Source organism: Callospermophilus lateralis, chromosome 19 (assembly GCF_048772815.1).
Source record: "Callospermophilus lateralis isolate mCalLat2 chromosome 19, mCalLat2.hap1, whole genome shotgun sequence".
Classification (NCBI taxonomy): domain Eukaryota; kingdom Metazoa; phylum Chordata; class Mammalia; order Rodentia; family Sciuridae; genus Callospermophilus; species Callospermophilus lateralis.
In genome coordinates this window covers 14524716-14537712 of record NC_135323.1, presented here as the reverse complement: position 1 = coordinate 14537712, position 12997 = coordinate 14524716, and the positions used below count along the sequence as shown (strand labels likewise).

The 12997-nt window shown below is 39.4% G+C and overlaps 1 protein-coding gene across 1 annotated transcript in view; it reads left to right on the top strand.

The window, feature by feature from the left end:
- Dnah3 (dynein axonemal heavy chain 3) overlaps positions 1-12997 on the top strand; it is a 153790-nt gene that overhangs the window by 51352 nt on the left and 89441 nt on the right. The window contains exons 22-27 of the mRNA XM_076840105.2: positions 72-251; positions 1560-1696; positions 8844-9045; positions 10192-10284; positions 11590-11700; positions 12498-12612. Coding sequence (XP_076696220.1) covers positions 72-251; positions 1560-1696; positions 8844-9045; positions 10192-10284; positions 11590-11700; positions 12498-12612 — 838 coding nt within the window. The remainder of the gene's footprint in view (positions 1-71; positions 252-1559; positions 1697-8843; positions 9046-10191; positions 10285-11589; positions 11701-12497; positions 12613-12997) is intronic.

Genomic DNA, 12997 nt, shown 5'->3' with positions numbered 1-12997 from the left:
TTGTTCAGTTATGGGGCCTGTGGTGCAGAGTGGCAGGTCACTGATTCAGGTGCGGAATGTTAAATTCACAGAAATGGGAAGAAAAGCTTGTTCGTGTGCAGGAGAATTTGGATGCCTGGTTGAAATGCCAAGCCACTTGGCTGTACCTGGAACCCATCTTCAGTTCAGAGGACATTATCGCCCAGATGCCAGAAGAGGGCCGAAAATTTGGTATCGTGGATGGTTACTGGAAAATGCTTATGGCCCAAGCGGTAAGTTTTCCCCCAACACATTTCACTAACACGTCCGTTGAAACTATTAAGTAAATTGGTTTTTTTGCAAATTTGACATTTTTTATGTCTTTGTTCTAAGTTACTAAAAATTCAAACATGGAAATATAAAGAGAGTAGTAGCCTTGTGCTCCATAGAGGTAATTAGCAGTTTGCATTACATAACTATCATTTCTAATGAGATAAAAGATTTTGTTATAGGATGATGATTTGATGGAATTTTTATACATTGAGAATCCTGTTAGAATTCAAAAAATTGCCTACATTGTTACTATCATCTCACAAATGTTTATGGGTTACCTATGATTACTCAGGCATTATATAGGGAGTCAGAAAATACTTGAAAATAATATGATTTCTGCCTTTGTAGAATTCACTGTCTTGTGAGGAGACAAGCTTAAATAAATAAGGTCTAAAATATACATGCAAATAGTGTTTGGAATACAGAAGAATGATTTAGTTGCCTGGAAACTCTAGGAGACCCTAAAGAGATGACAATAGAACAAAGCCTTAAAGGATGACAGTTCAACTGAGTGTGCATGGTAATTGGGACATATCTTAAGAGATCATAGCTTGTTCCTTTTCTAAGTTAAGTGTGCTCAAACTGGGGTGCACTAACAAAAAGTGTGTCTCAAGGGAATGTACCTGCCCTGTTTGCAGGAGTGAAATAAGTGGGGATTTAATGGCCCAGCCAATGGAACCAATTTTACATTAGTGAAGTTTGCTAGTTACAGAAACCCACTCCGTAGCACAAACAAAAAGACCAGGTGATTGTCTCCTGAGACCCAAGGGCAGAAATTACAGCACAGGCTCCCAAAGGTTGGACCTAGAACCCAGAAATTCAGAAATCCAGAAATACCCTTCCCCTACCTCTGACCTCTGTTTCTCTTTCCATGCCTGCTTCAGTCTCTCTTGGCAGTCTGGCTTGCTTGAACACTTCATCACACAGCAGGAGGTGGTCCTCACACAGATCCAAAGTTCCCTGATATAAGGGACCACCCAAAGCATAAAGTGTCATGGTCTGAATTCTAAACCCCTGGAAATTAGAAATTAATTGATTCACTTGGTTTCAAGTGCCCAATCCCTGCTCAGTCAACCATGAACAGAGAAATAAGATTAAATGAACATTTAACCCCCTGTGGATTTAGGAGGGAGATGAAAAAGCTGTTAACTGGGCAGGGGCCATAGTTGGTTGATGGGCTAGTCACACATTCATTTCCTCATCCAATCTCAGAATTCAGTAACCCCACAATGATTCTTGCCTTTTTTTTTTTTTTGGTGAAAACCCAGGTGAAAGATCCCAGGGTTCTGATGGCAGCAGACCAGCCACGGATGACTGAGAGGCTTCAAGAAGCCAACATTCTATTGGAGGACATCCAGAAAGGTCTAAATGATTACTTGGAGAAGAAGAGACTATTTTTCCCTAGGTATCCAGTATTCTCTTAATTGGAGTTATTCTCCAGAACTATGTTTAGGTAGAATGACATTTCTCATACTGAGATTACCTTTAACAAATCTATTCCATTTCCCAAGATACAGCTACTAGGAGTAAGTCATGTCTTCATGGTCATTATCTAAAATGAGGTTGAATGGTCATGGTGGGGGTGGGAGGGGTCAAATCCACACTTTGACCAGCAAGACTTGTCATTTCCCCCAGTTAAAGTGGTATACGAATGGGGATTGGAGCTAAACAGACCTCTTTTGGAGTCCCAGCTTTTCCACTTAGTAGTCTTAAGACCTTCAGCAAATCTGAGTCTTTGGTTCTCAGCTAAAAAATCAGAATAGAATAATAATAGTGCTCTGACTTCATATATTCACTGTGCAATGAGCTGGTGTATGTAAATTAGATGTGCCTGAGAGAAGCCAACTGATTTTTGTACATCAAAATTTGTAGTTTCTGGTAGGTAAGTTTCTAAAAATTTGACTCTCTTTTCCACAAAAAATAATGTTTATATAAAAGTCAAAGTTACTTTAGAGGGCTGGCTCCAGAAGGGACCATCCTCACTCCCCAAAAAATCCATCGAGGTGTGGTTTGCACATGGATCGTCACTGCATGTCTTTGGGTCTGATTAGAATGTAGATTTGATCCTAATATGCCTTTTATTTTTTTTTGTATGTTTTTGTTTTATTTTGTTTTTTAATCTCTACTTTTAGTCATGGGATGTTCCTTGTATACATCTGGCCAAGGAATGGATGCAAAAAGAGTCCTCCTGTCCTGTCATCTTTTAGAGCATCTATTTGTATACTGTCAACTCACTTGCCTTAGGTACAAACCTAACAGCTTTGGCTTTCTTCTGAAAACAGAAATAATTCGTGCTGTGATGCATCCTGGGAGGATCAATGATTATTTATAGGGCTATAACAAGCTCCTTGGAATATACTTAAAATAGAACTAGCACAAGTGCCTTGCTTCTTTTTTTTTTTAAATTAATTTTTATTGTTGGTTGTTCAAAACATTACATAGTTCTTGATATATCATATTTCACACTTTGATTCAAGTGGGATATGAACTCCCATTTTTACCCCGTATACAGATTGCAGAATCACATCAGTTGCACATCCATTGATTTACATATTGCCATACTGGTGTCTGTTGTATTCTGCTGCCTTTCCTATCCTCTACTATCCCTCCTCCCCGCCTCCCCTCCCATCTTCTCTCTCTAACCCCTCTACTGTAATTCATTTCTCCCCCTTATATTTTCCCCCCTTTCCCCTCACTTCCTCTTGTATGTAATTTTGTATACCCCTGAGGGTCTCCTTCCATTTACATGCAATTTCCCTTCTCTCTCCCTTTCCCTCCCACCTCTCATCCCGTTTAATGTTAATCTTCTTCTCATGCTCTTCGTCCCTACTCTGTTCTTAGTTACTCTCCTTATATCAAAGAAGACATTTGGCATTTGTTTTTAAGGGATTGGCTAGCTTCACTTAGCATAATCTGCTCTAATGCCATCCATTTCCCTCCAAATTCTATGATTTTGTCATTTTTTAATGCAGAGTAATACTCCATTGTGTATAAATGCCACATTTTTTTTATCCATTCGTTTATTGAAGGGCATCTAGGTTGGTTCCACAGTCTTGCTATTGTGAATTGTGCTGCTATGAACATGGATGTAGCAGTGTCCCTATAGTGTGCTCTTTTTAGGTCTTTAGGGAATAGACCGAGTAGGGAAATAGCTGGATCAAATGGTGGTTCCATTCCCAGCTTTCCAAGAAATCTCCATACTGCTTTCCAAATTGGCCACACCAATTTGCAGTCCCACCAGCAATGTACAAGTGTACCCTTTTCCCCACATCCTCGCCAGCACTTGTTGTTGTTTGACTTCCTAATGGCTGCCAATCTTACTGGAGTGAGATGGTATCTTAGGGTGGTTTTGATTTGAATTTCTCTGACTGCTAGAGATGGTGAGCATTTTTTCATGTACTTGTTGATTGATTGTATGTCCTCCTCTGAGAAATGTCTGTTCAGGTCCTTGGCCCATTTGTTGATTGGGTTATTTGTTATCTTATTGTCTAATTTTTTTAGTTCTTTGTATATTCTGGATATTAGGGCTCTGTCTGAAGTGTGAGGAGTAAAGATTTGTTCCCAGCACGTAGGCTCCCTATTTACCTCTCTTATTGTTTCTTTTGCTGAGAAAAAACTTTTTAGTTTGAGTAAGTCCCATTTGTTGATTCTAGTTATTAACACTTGTGCTATGGGTGTCCTATTGAGGAATTTGGAGCCCGACCCCACAGTATGTAGATCATAGCCAACTTTTTCTTCTATCAGACGCCATGTCTCTGATTTGATATCAAGTTCCTTGATCCACTTTGAGTTAACTTTTGTGCATGGCGAGAGAAAGGGATTCAGTTTCATTTTGTTGCATATGGATTTCCAGTTTTCCCAACACCATTTGTTGAAGACGCTATCCTTCCTCCATTGCATGCTTTTAGCCCCTTTATCAAATATAAGATAGTTGTAATTTTGTGGATTTGTTTCTGTGTCCTCTATTCTGTACCATTGGTCCACCCGCCTGTTTTGGTACCAGTACCATGCTGTTTTTGTTACTATTGCTCTGTAGTATAGTTTGAAGTCTGGTATAGCTATACTGCCTGATTCACACTTCCTGCTTAGCATTGTTTTTGCTATTCTGGGTCTTTTATTTTTCCATATGAATTTCATGATTGCTTTCTCTATTTCTACAAGAAATGCCATTGGGATTTTGATTGGCATTGCATTAAACCTATAGAGAACTTTTGGTAATATCGCCATTTTGATGATGTTAGTTCTACCTATTCATGAACAGGGTATATTTTTCCATCTTCTAAGATCTTCTTCTATTTCTCTCTTTAGGGTTCTGTAGTTTTCATTGTATAAGTCTTTCACCTCTTTTGTTAGGTTGATTCCCAAGTATTTTATTTTTGGGGGGAATATTGTGAATGGAGTGGTTGTCCTCATTTCCATTTCAGAGGATTTGTCGCTGATATACAGGAATGCCTTTGATTTATGCGTGTTGATTTTATATCCTGCCACTTTGCTGAATTCATTTATTAGCTCTAATAGTTTCTTTGTAGACCCTTTTGGGTCTTCTAGGTATAGAATCATGTCATCTGCAAATAGTGATAATTTGAGTTCTTCTTTTCCTATTTTTATGCCTTTAATTTCTTTCATCTGTCTAATTGCTCTGGCCAGTGATTCGAGAACTATGTTGAACAGAAGTGGTGAGAGAGGGCATCCCTGTCTTGTTCCAGATTTTAGAGGGAATGCCTTCAGTTTTTCTCCATTCAGAATGATGCTAGCCTGAGGCTTAGCATAGATTGCTTTTACAATATTGAGGTATGTTCCTGTTATCCCTAGTTTTTCTAGAGTTTTGAACATAAAGGGATGCTGTACTTTGTTGAATGCTTTTTCCGCATCTATCGAGATGATCATATGGTTCTTATTTTTAAGCCTATTGATGTGGTGAATAACATTTATTGATTTCCGTATATTGAACCAACCTTGCTTCCCAGGGATAAATCCTACCTGATCATGGTGCACAATTTTTTTGATATGTTTTTGTATCTGGTTCGCCAGAATTTTATTGAGGATTTTTGCATCTAGGTTCATTAGAGATATTGGTCTGTAGTTTTCTTTCTTTGAAGTGTCTTTGTCTGGTTTAGGAATCAGGGTGATGTTGGCCTCATAGAATGAATTTGGAAGTTCTCCCTCTTTTTCTATTTCCTGAAATAGCTTGAAAAGTATTGGTATTAGTTCCTCTTTAAAGGTTTTGTAAAACTCTGCTGTATACTCATCCGGTCCTGGACTTTTCTTAGTTGGTAGTCTTTTGATGGTTTCTTCTATTTCCTCAATTGATATTGGTCTGTTTAGGTTGTCAATATCCTCCTGACTCAATCTGGGCAGATCATATGACTTAAGAAATTTATCGATGCCTTCACTATCTTCTATTTTATTGGAGTATAAGGATTCAAAATAATTTCTGATAATCTTCTGTATTTCTGAAGTGTCTGTTGTGATATTGCCTTTTTCATCCTGTATGCTAGTAATTTGAGTTCTCTCTCTTCTTCTCTTCGTTAGCGTGGCTAAGGGTCTGTCGATTTTATTTATTTTTTCAAAGAACCAACTTTTAGTTTTGTCAGTTTTTTCAATTGTTTCTTTTGTTTTGATTTCATTAATTTCAGCTCTGATTTTAATTATTTCTTGCCTTCTACTTCTTTTGCTATTGTTTTGCTCTTCTTTTTCTAGGATTTTGAGATGAAGTATTAGATCATTTATTTGTTGGTTTTTTCTTTTTTTAAGGAATGAACTCCAAGCAATAAATTTTCCTCTTAGAAGTCTAGTGTTCCTTTACAGAGACAAAGTTAGTTCCAGCTTTCTACCAAAAAGTTTCCTTTATACAAAGACAAAGTTCCCAACTTTCCACCAAAAAGAAAAGTGGTTTATTTTTTGTTTGTAACCCAGAAATGTTCTTGGTATGTTCAATGCAGTGTTATTCAACAGAACTTCCTGCAACGATAGGAATGCTGTGTATCTGTGCTGTTCAAAATTGTAGTCATTAGCCCCATGTGGCTATTGAGCACTTTAAAATGTAGTTAGTGCACTTGAGAAAGTGAAGTTTTAGTTTATTTAATATTTTTTTTTAAATGTAAAATAGCTACTTGTGGCTAATGGCTTCTCTATTGAATAATACAAGTATAGAGCAAACATTGGTGGGATGCTGTCTTAGAAGCACAAAACTGAGAAGAGATTAAACTCAGGAACCCTTAAGGTTTGGGATGTCAGCTGTATCCACTACTGTCACTGCTGGTAAAACTATGAATAATACTTGAATAATACGCAGGCCCTAAAATATTACTTGGAGTATTATTGTTACCCACATTTTAAATATGAGAAAACAATAATTTGCCCAAAGACACAAAACTGGAAAATGGCCAGACTGGAATCCAAACCCAGAAAGGCTGGATATAATACTTAGAAATTTAACATCTCCAGCCACATTATCTCCATAAGTTAAACACATACACCTCAATATTTTTGGGGGGTTGGTGGGTGTACCAGGGATTTAACTCAGGGGCACTCAACCACTGAGCCACATCCCCAGCCCTATTTTGTATTTTATTTAGAGATAAGGTCTCACTGAGTTGCTTAGCTCCTCTCTTGCTGAAGCTGGCTTCGAACTTGTGGTCCTCCCACCTCAGCCTCCTCAATAATTTCTTATGCATTTTTATAAATAAAATACAACACTCTCAGTGAATACTTTCAAAATGTTGCTGATAGTTACATAATTTAAATTTATTTTACCTTGAAAGTCCAGAATGCTGAATAATGATTTTATTAGTCATGCTAGAGATAGAGATTATAAAAGTCCATAGATATCACTCATTTGAATTTCACTTGGGAATGGGAAAAACTGACATGCCTATTACATATTATTTAGTCAACCAGCCAACAAATAATTATTGAACTCTTCCTACCTACCCTGTTCATCACTTAAAACTTAGAAGCTTAAAAAAAAAATGACAACAACCATTCATTTAGCTCATAAGTCTGTGGTTTGGCAGATTGGGCTGGGCTCAGCTGTGTGGTTCCTGGGGCCTCACCAGAGCGCATTCATGTATCTGCAGTTGGCTGGCCATCTATCGCCTTAAACACTTGTCTGTTGCTTGGCTTCCTATTGGCTAGAAAGTCTTTCATCCTCCAAAAGGCTAGCCTGGGTCTATTCACATGGTGATGGTCACAAAGTTCCTAAGGACTTCAAGAGCAGAAACATCTGGGCCTCTTGATTTATAGACTTGGAATGTGCAGATTCATGTTCCACTGGATTCTGTTGTCCAAAACAAGACACAGAACCAGCCCAGGTTCGAGAAATGTGAAAACAGACTCCACCTCTTGAAACCTGGGCTGGTTCTGTGAACACTGGGGCCATTGTTGTCATCTGCCACATTCAGTGAAGACTGAATGTCCACAGGGTCCCTCCACCATGGGACTTTCAACCTGGCGGTCACAGTAAAGGTTTGCACCTTGAACATTTTCCGAAGGTTTGTTGTTGCTGTTTTTAGGGCCTGAGCAAGAAATGAAGTTGTCTTATTGTCTCTAATTTAAAAGATGGTAGAAGACTGTGCATTTTAATGGATTCATTACTAACGTGCACTTTCTTGCTTCACTCCTATAGTATTTTCTGGCACACCTGGAGAGAAGGAAAGACAAGAAGTCTCTTTCTTCTACTCACTGGTTCTCAACATTACACATTAGAATCACTTGGGATTTTAAAATCTGTACATTTCCCCAGACCTTACCCCTGATCAACTTCTATAGATATCTCTTAGCAGTGGCCTTTTCAGAAGCTCCTCATGTGATTCTAAAGTACCAGCAAAGTCTCGAACCACTGCTTCATCCAGGCTCCTTTCAGCCATGTTAAACTCACATAAACCAGCCTTCCTCCTTCCTCTTGCTCTCAGAGTCAAAACTGTCTTCACCTTCTATGCCCCAGATGGAAAATAGTGCAGAGGAGTGGGCCTTAGGGAAGAGCCTGAGGAAAATGGATGGAACTTGTCACCATTATCTGAAGCAAAACAAACCAGGCTTGGAAAGTTAAGGGTTGTATGTTTTCTTTTGTGTGTGGAAGTTAAAGAGGAAAAAGGGCAGGGGACAGGGGATCTCAAAATGAAAATGAAAGAGGGAGATCAGTAAAGGAAAGGGACCAGGTGTAGGACGGGAGGGAGGGAAAACAGAAAGATGGAGGAACAAAACTGACCAAATTATATTGTTGTATCATGAGCATTTACTACAAATCCCACTATTGGGTTGGGGATATAACTCAGTTGGTAGAGTGCTTGCCTCACATGCACAAGGCCCTGGGTTTAATCCCCAGCAACACATACACACACACACACACACACACACACACACACACAATCCCACTATTATATATAATTATAATGTACCAATAAAATATATGAAAAAATAAAGGAAAGAGAGAAGACGGGGGCAGGGGTCATGGCTGGTATTCACTTGGATCTGCTATGGAGTATCACTTTATTTGAAATAGAATTTTCCAGAAGAGGTCTCAGTTACCATTTTCCTTTGCTTTTAAATAGGTTCTTCTTTCTGTCAAACGATGAGCTGCTGGAGATTCTGTCTGAGACAAAGGACCCCCTCCGAGTGCAGCCTCACTTGAAGAAGTGCTTTGAAGGCATTGCCAAGCTGGAGTTTACAGACAGTCTGGAAATCACGGGCATGATCAGCTCAGAGAAGGAAACTGTTCCGTTCATACAGAAAATCTACCCAGCGAAAGCCAAGGTAACTCCCCTTATCCATTTCTGGTTCTTTTCTCCATAATAGAGCAAACCAGAGAGAGAACATATTGGTTTCACTTTTGATTCTAGTTCTGGGTATAGAACATTTGGATTCCCTAACGTAAGAAGATTGAGTGTTTGGGAGGAGTTATGTAGTCTTTCTGAGTCTCAGTTTTCTCATCTCTAAAATGGGGTTGATATTGTAAGTCATACCACATACTAAACCTGTGGAAGGATTTTATACTAACTTGATGTGGAGGCAGTAGTAGGAATCAGATCCAAATAATAGACACTGTTTAAATTTCCTCATACAGAACCTAATTTAAAATGATCCAGTCAGATGAAGAGCTTCCTGGAGCATTTGCTTATAGGTCGACTGTACATCACAGATCTGATGTCAATTTACTTGGGTTTTCATACATATTTTCTTTTATAATGAGTAAAATGTAAATTACATCTATTTCTGTTGAACAAGGCAGCACTGTTAAGTGGAAATAGACAAGCACTCTTGGCCTCCCTTTGTTGACTGTTTTTGCCACCTACACATATAAACTGCCACAATCAGGGATCACATCACCAGCCCAGACACCCACTAGCTAGTTTACAGGTGCCTGAAGTCAATAGCCATAGTTACTTGAAATGCTAAGATTGAGTAATTTGCTGCACACTTGAATTTCTTGTGCAGCTTTAAATGAAATCCAAATATCTGAGTTTCATTTTGTACCAATAAAATCAGAAATACTGGAGGTGAGAGAGAGATCTGTATTTTATAAAGATCTCCAGATGATCCCAATACACAGCAAAGTTGGGAACCTTTGGAATAATGCATAAATTAGAACTGATCCAATGATCAGGAGCTACTTTATTAACTGGAATGTGAATATTTCATTTGCCTCCTAAGAAGTTATGTTTTGGAAAATGACATGAAAGAAATGTGTGTTAAAAAATCTATTGCCCCTACAGGAGGCGTACACTTCCTAGAACACTATAAATAAATGTAAAGCAAATAGTTAAAGACTACTGGCTTGAAGAGTTATCCAGCCTTTGGCCTCCCTACAGCCCTACCCAGAGAGAGAGCTGGGTTCATCCCATATCCCTCCTGGGCTTTGACTGATTGTCATCACCTCCTTCTGTCTGTCTTGGCGCACAGGGCATGGTGGAAAAGTGGCTCCAGCAGGTGGAGCAGATGATGCTGGCCAGCTTGCGGGAAGTTATCAGACAAGGGATTGAAGCATATGCCAAGGTAAGCAACTGTCGTGGCACACGTGCAGGGTGTTGGTACCTTAATGGAAGCTCTAGGGAGAAGGTTGAATGGATCTGTTCCACTGGCCTTCTGTGTTCTACCAAATCCCACCCCCTTTGTGCTGCTCTGGCCTTTACCTGTACATCTGCAATGATGAACATATTTATGGAGAAACATTTGTTGTTAGAAGCAGATCAGACAGAGGGTTAACTGGAACACTCAGAGCCAGTCTTTTCTGTCACGTGGAATTGATGGCAGGAAGTCTGTTTAGACGCTCTTCCAATTAATCATTCATTTGCATTACATTTGTCCTGGACAAATGTAACTTAATAACTCATTAAGCTCCCAAAGCTTTGAGAGGAACAAGCATGATACAAAGCCTATGAGGGAATAACCTGTCAAGACAACTCTTTAGCCAGCCTCTGCTACTGTCCTTTCTACTTTAAGTGTCTTTTCTTATTTCCAGGTTCCCATCCCTTTTCCCAGGACCCCTTGCATCAAGTAAAACATTCAATTAACCCCTTCACCCTAAAGTATTATTCAGGAACCCCTCCCATCTCTCACAGTAGTCTCTGCATTGTGAATGGAAGGCGAATCTGTTTTCTTATGGTTGATTCTAAATCAAAAATTAAGAAGAAATAGCTATCAATATGAAATTATTTCATGCAAGCAAATCTATAGCAAAAGTTGACTCACTTTTTATGTGAAAGGCCAGATGGTAAAGCATGTTCATTTCTGTGGGACACCTCCCAACTATTTAATTTTGCCCTTGTAGCACAAAGGCAGCATAGACAATGTGTAAATGATGAGCATTGCTGTGTTCCAATAAAACTTTATTTACAAAGACGAGCATGGCCAGATTTGGTCCCCAGGTTATTAGTTGCCCCCTTCTGATCTGTAGTTAAAGAGAAAAAGTGGGAGAAGAGGGCCTTGGCTTTAAAATTTAAAAATGCATAAAAAACTGATATAGCACTGCAATATTACATAGCCATTAAAAAGAGTAGTTATAAGTATTCTGAGAATGTCTCCTTGATTATAACCATATAAAAATTTTTGGTAGATTTTGTGTGAGAAAAAAATGCAAAGTTGATGAAATTGTTGTTGTTTTTATTTTTTCTTTTCCATAAGCTTTGGGGAGGAAGGCATAAATCAGTAATTCCAGAGATGTCAAGCTTTGTAGTATCTGAGGGAGGGAGAGGATTTTGTTTTCATTGTCAGAGTGAGGTGGTTGGGCATGCTTTTAGAAAGTCACTTTAAACCACACATGATGAACTGACCCTACAACGAACCCCTACCCCTTCCCAGGTCCCTCGTAACTCCTGGGTCTTACAGTGGCCTGGCCAGGTAGTTATCTGTGTCTCCTCCATCTTTTGGACCAAGGAGGTTTCCGAAGCCCTGGTTGAAAATACCCTACCGGTAAGTGAGCCTGCCATGAAGCTTGTAGTGCATCAACTAGGATTTGAAAAACAAATAATTAGAGTTGCCTTGTTTTTTTTTTTTTAAACAAAAACAATTTTGGATGGGGCGGTGGCTGGAGTTGTGGCTCAGCGTTAGAGTGCTTGCCCAGCATGTGTGAGGCCCTGGGTTCAATCCTCAGCAGCACCTATAAATAAATAAATAAATAAATAAATAAATAAATAAATACTCAGAATTAGTTTAAAAAAAAACAATTTGTGGAGCTGGGGCCTGTAGCTCAGTAGCAGAGCACTTGCCTATCCTGCGTGAGGCACTGGGTTTGAACCTCAGTACCACATAAAATAAACAAATAAAATAAAGGCATTCTGTCCATCTACAACTACAAAAAAAAAAAAAAGAAAGAAAGAAAGAAAAAACAATTTGTGCCATAGCATCACAGAGGCCAGGGTTCTATGCCCATCATGACCCAGTGATGAAGAACAGTTCCACTCCACCCAAAATTCCCTCACATCCTAGGTAGTCAACCCTTTCTCCAAGATTCTGCAGACACCTGTTTTCTGCCTCTATTGCTTTGCCTCTTCTATAATATCATAAAAAGAAGATGAGGCAGTATGTAGTCTTCCAAATCTAGCCTCTTTTAGTTAGCCTAATGCATTTAAAATTCATTTGGAGGTTAATGCCTGGGGATTTGAGAGCTGACATACAGGAGTCTGGCTTGGATGATGTCAGTCCCTGAGATGGGAATTGCTGGGGGGGAGAATCCACTGTAACCAATTGCTTCCTGTGGCTCCTGCCAGGATTTTCTGAAAAAGAGCAATGACCAGATTGCACAGATTGTCCAACTGGTGCGAGGGAAACTGAGCAGTGGAGCTCGACTCACTCTTGGGGCCCTCACTGTCATCGATGTCCACGGTAAGCAAGAATTTCCCTGGCATTCCTCATTGTCCACGTTTGGCAGTCAGTCTTGCCACTCAGTCCTCCTGAATGGAATGATTCAGGTTTTCCTTCTCTATGATGGAGAGGCTTCTCTAACTGAGAGTAAGATAAGGGGTAAGGACAGAAAAGTCAATTCCAGAGGGCGCTGTATGTCTCTATCATTTCCCGTCCCCAATCCTATTTCCAGGGACCCTCCTAGCAGGGCTCTTACATAGACCGTGATGGCCAAAGACATTTCTGAGATACTCTAACTTGGTGACTGATTCAAAGCAGCCATGGCTAATATTTTTGAATACTCAGCAGGTACCAAGCTTTGTGCTAAGTGCTTGGGTTATCTCATTTCCACATATGTTTCACGGAT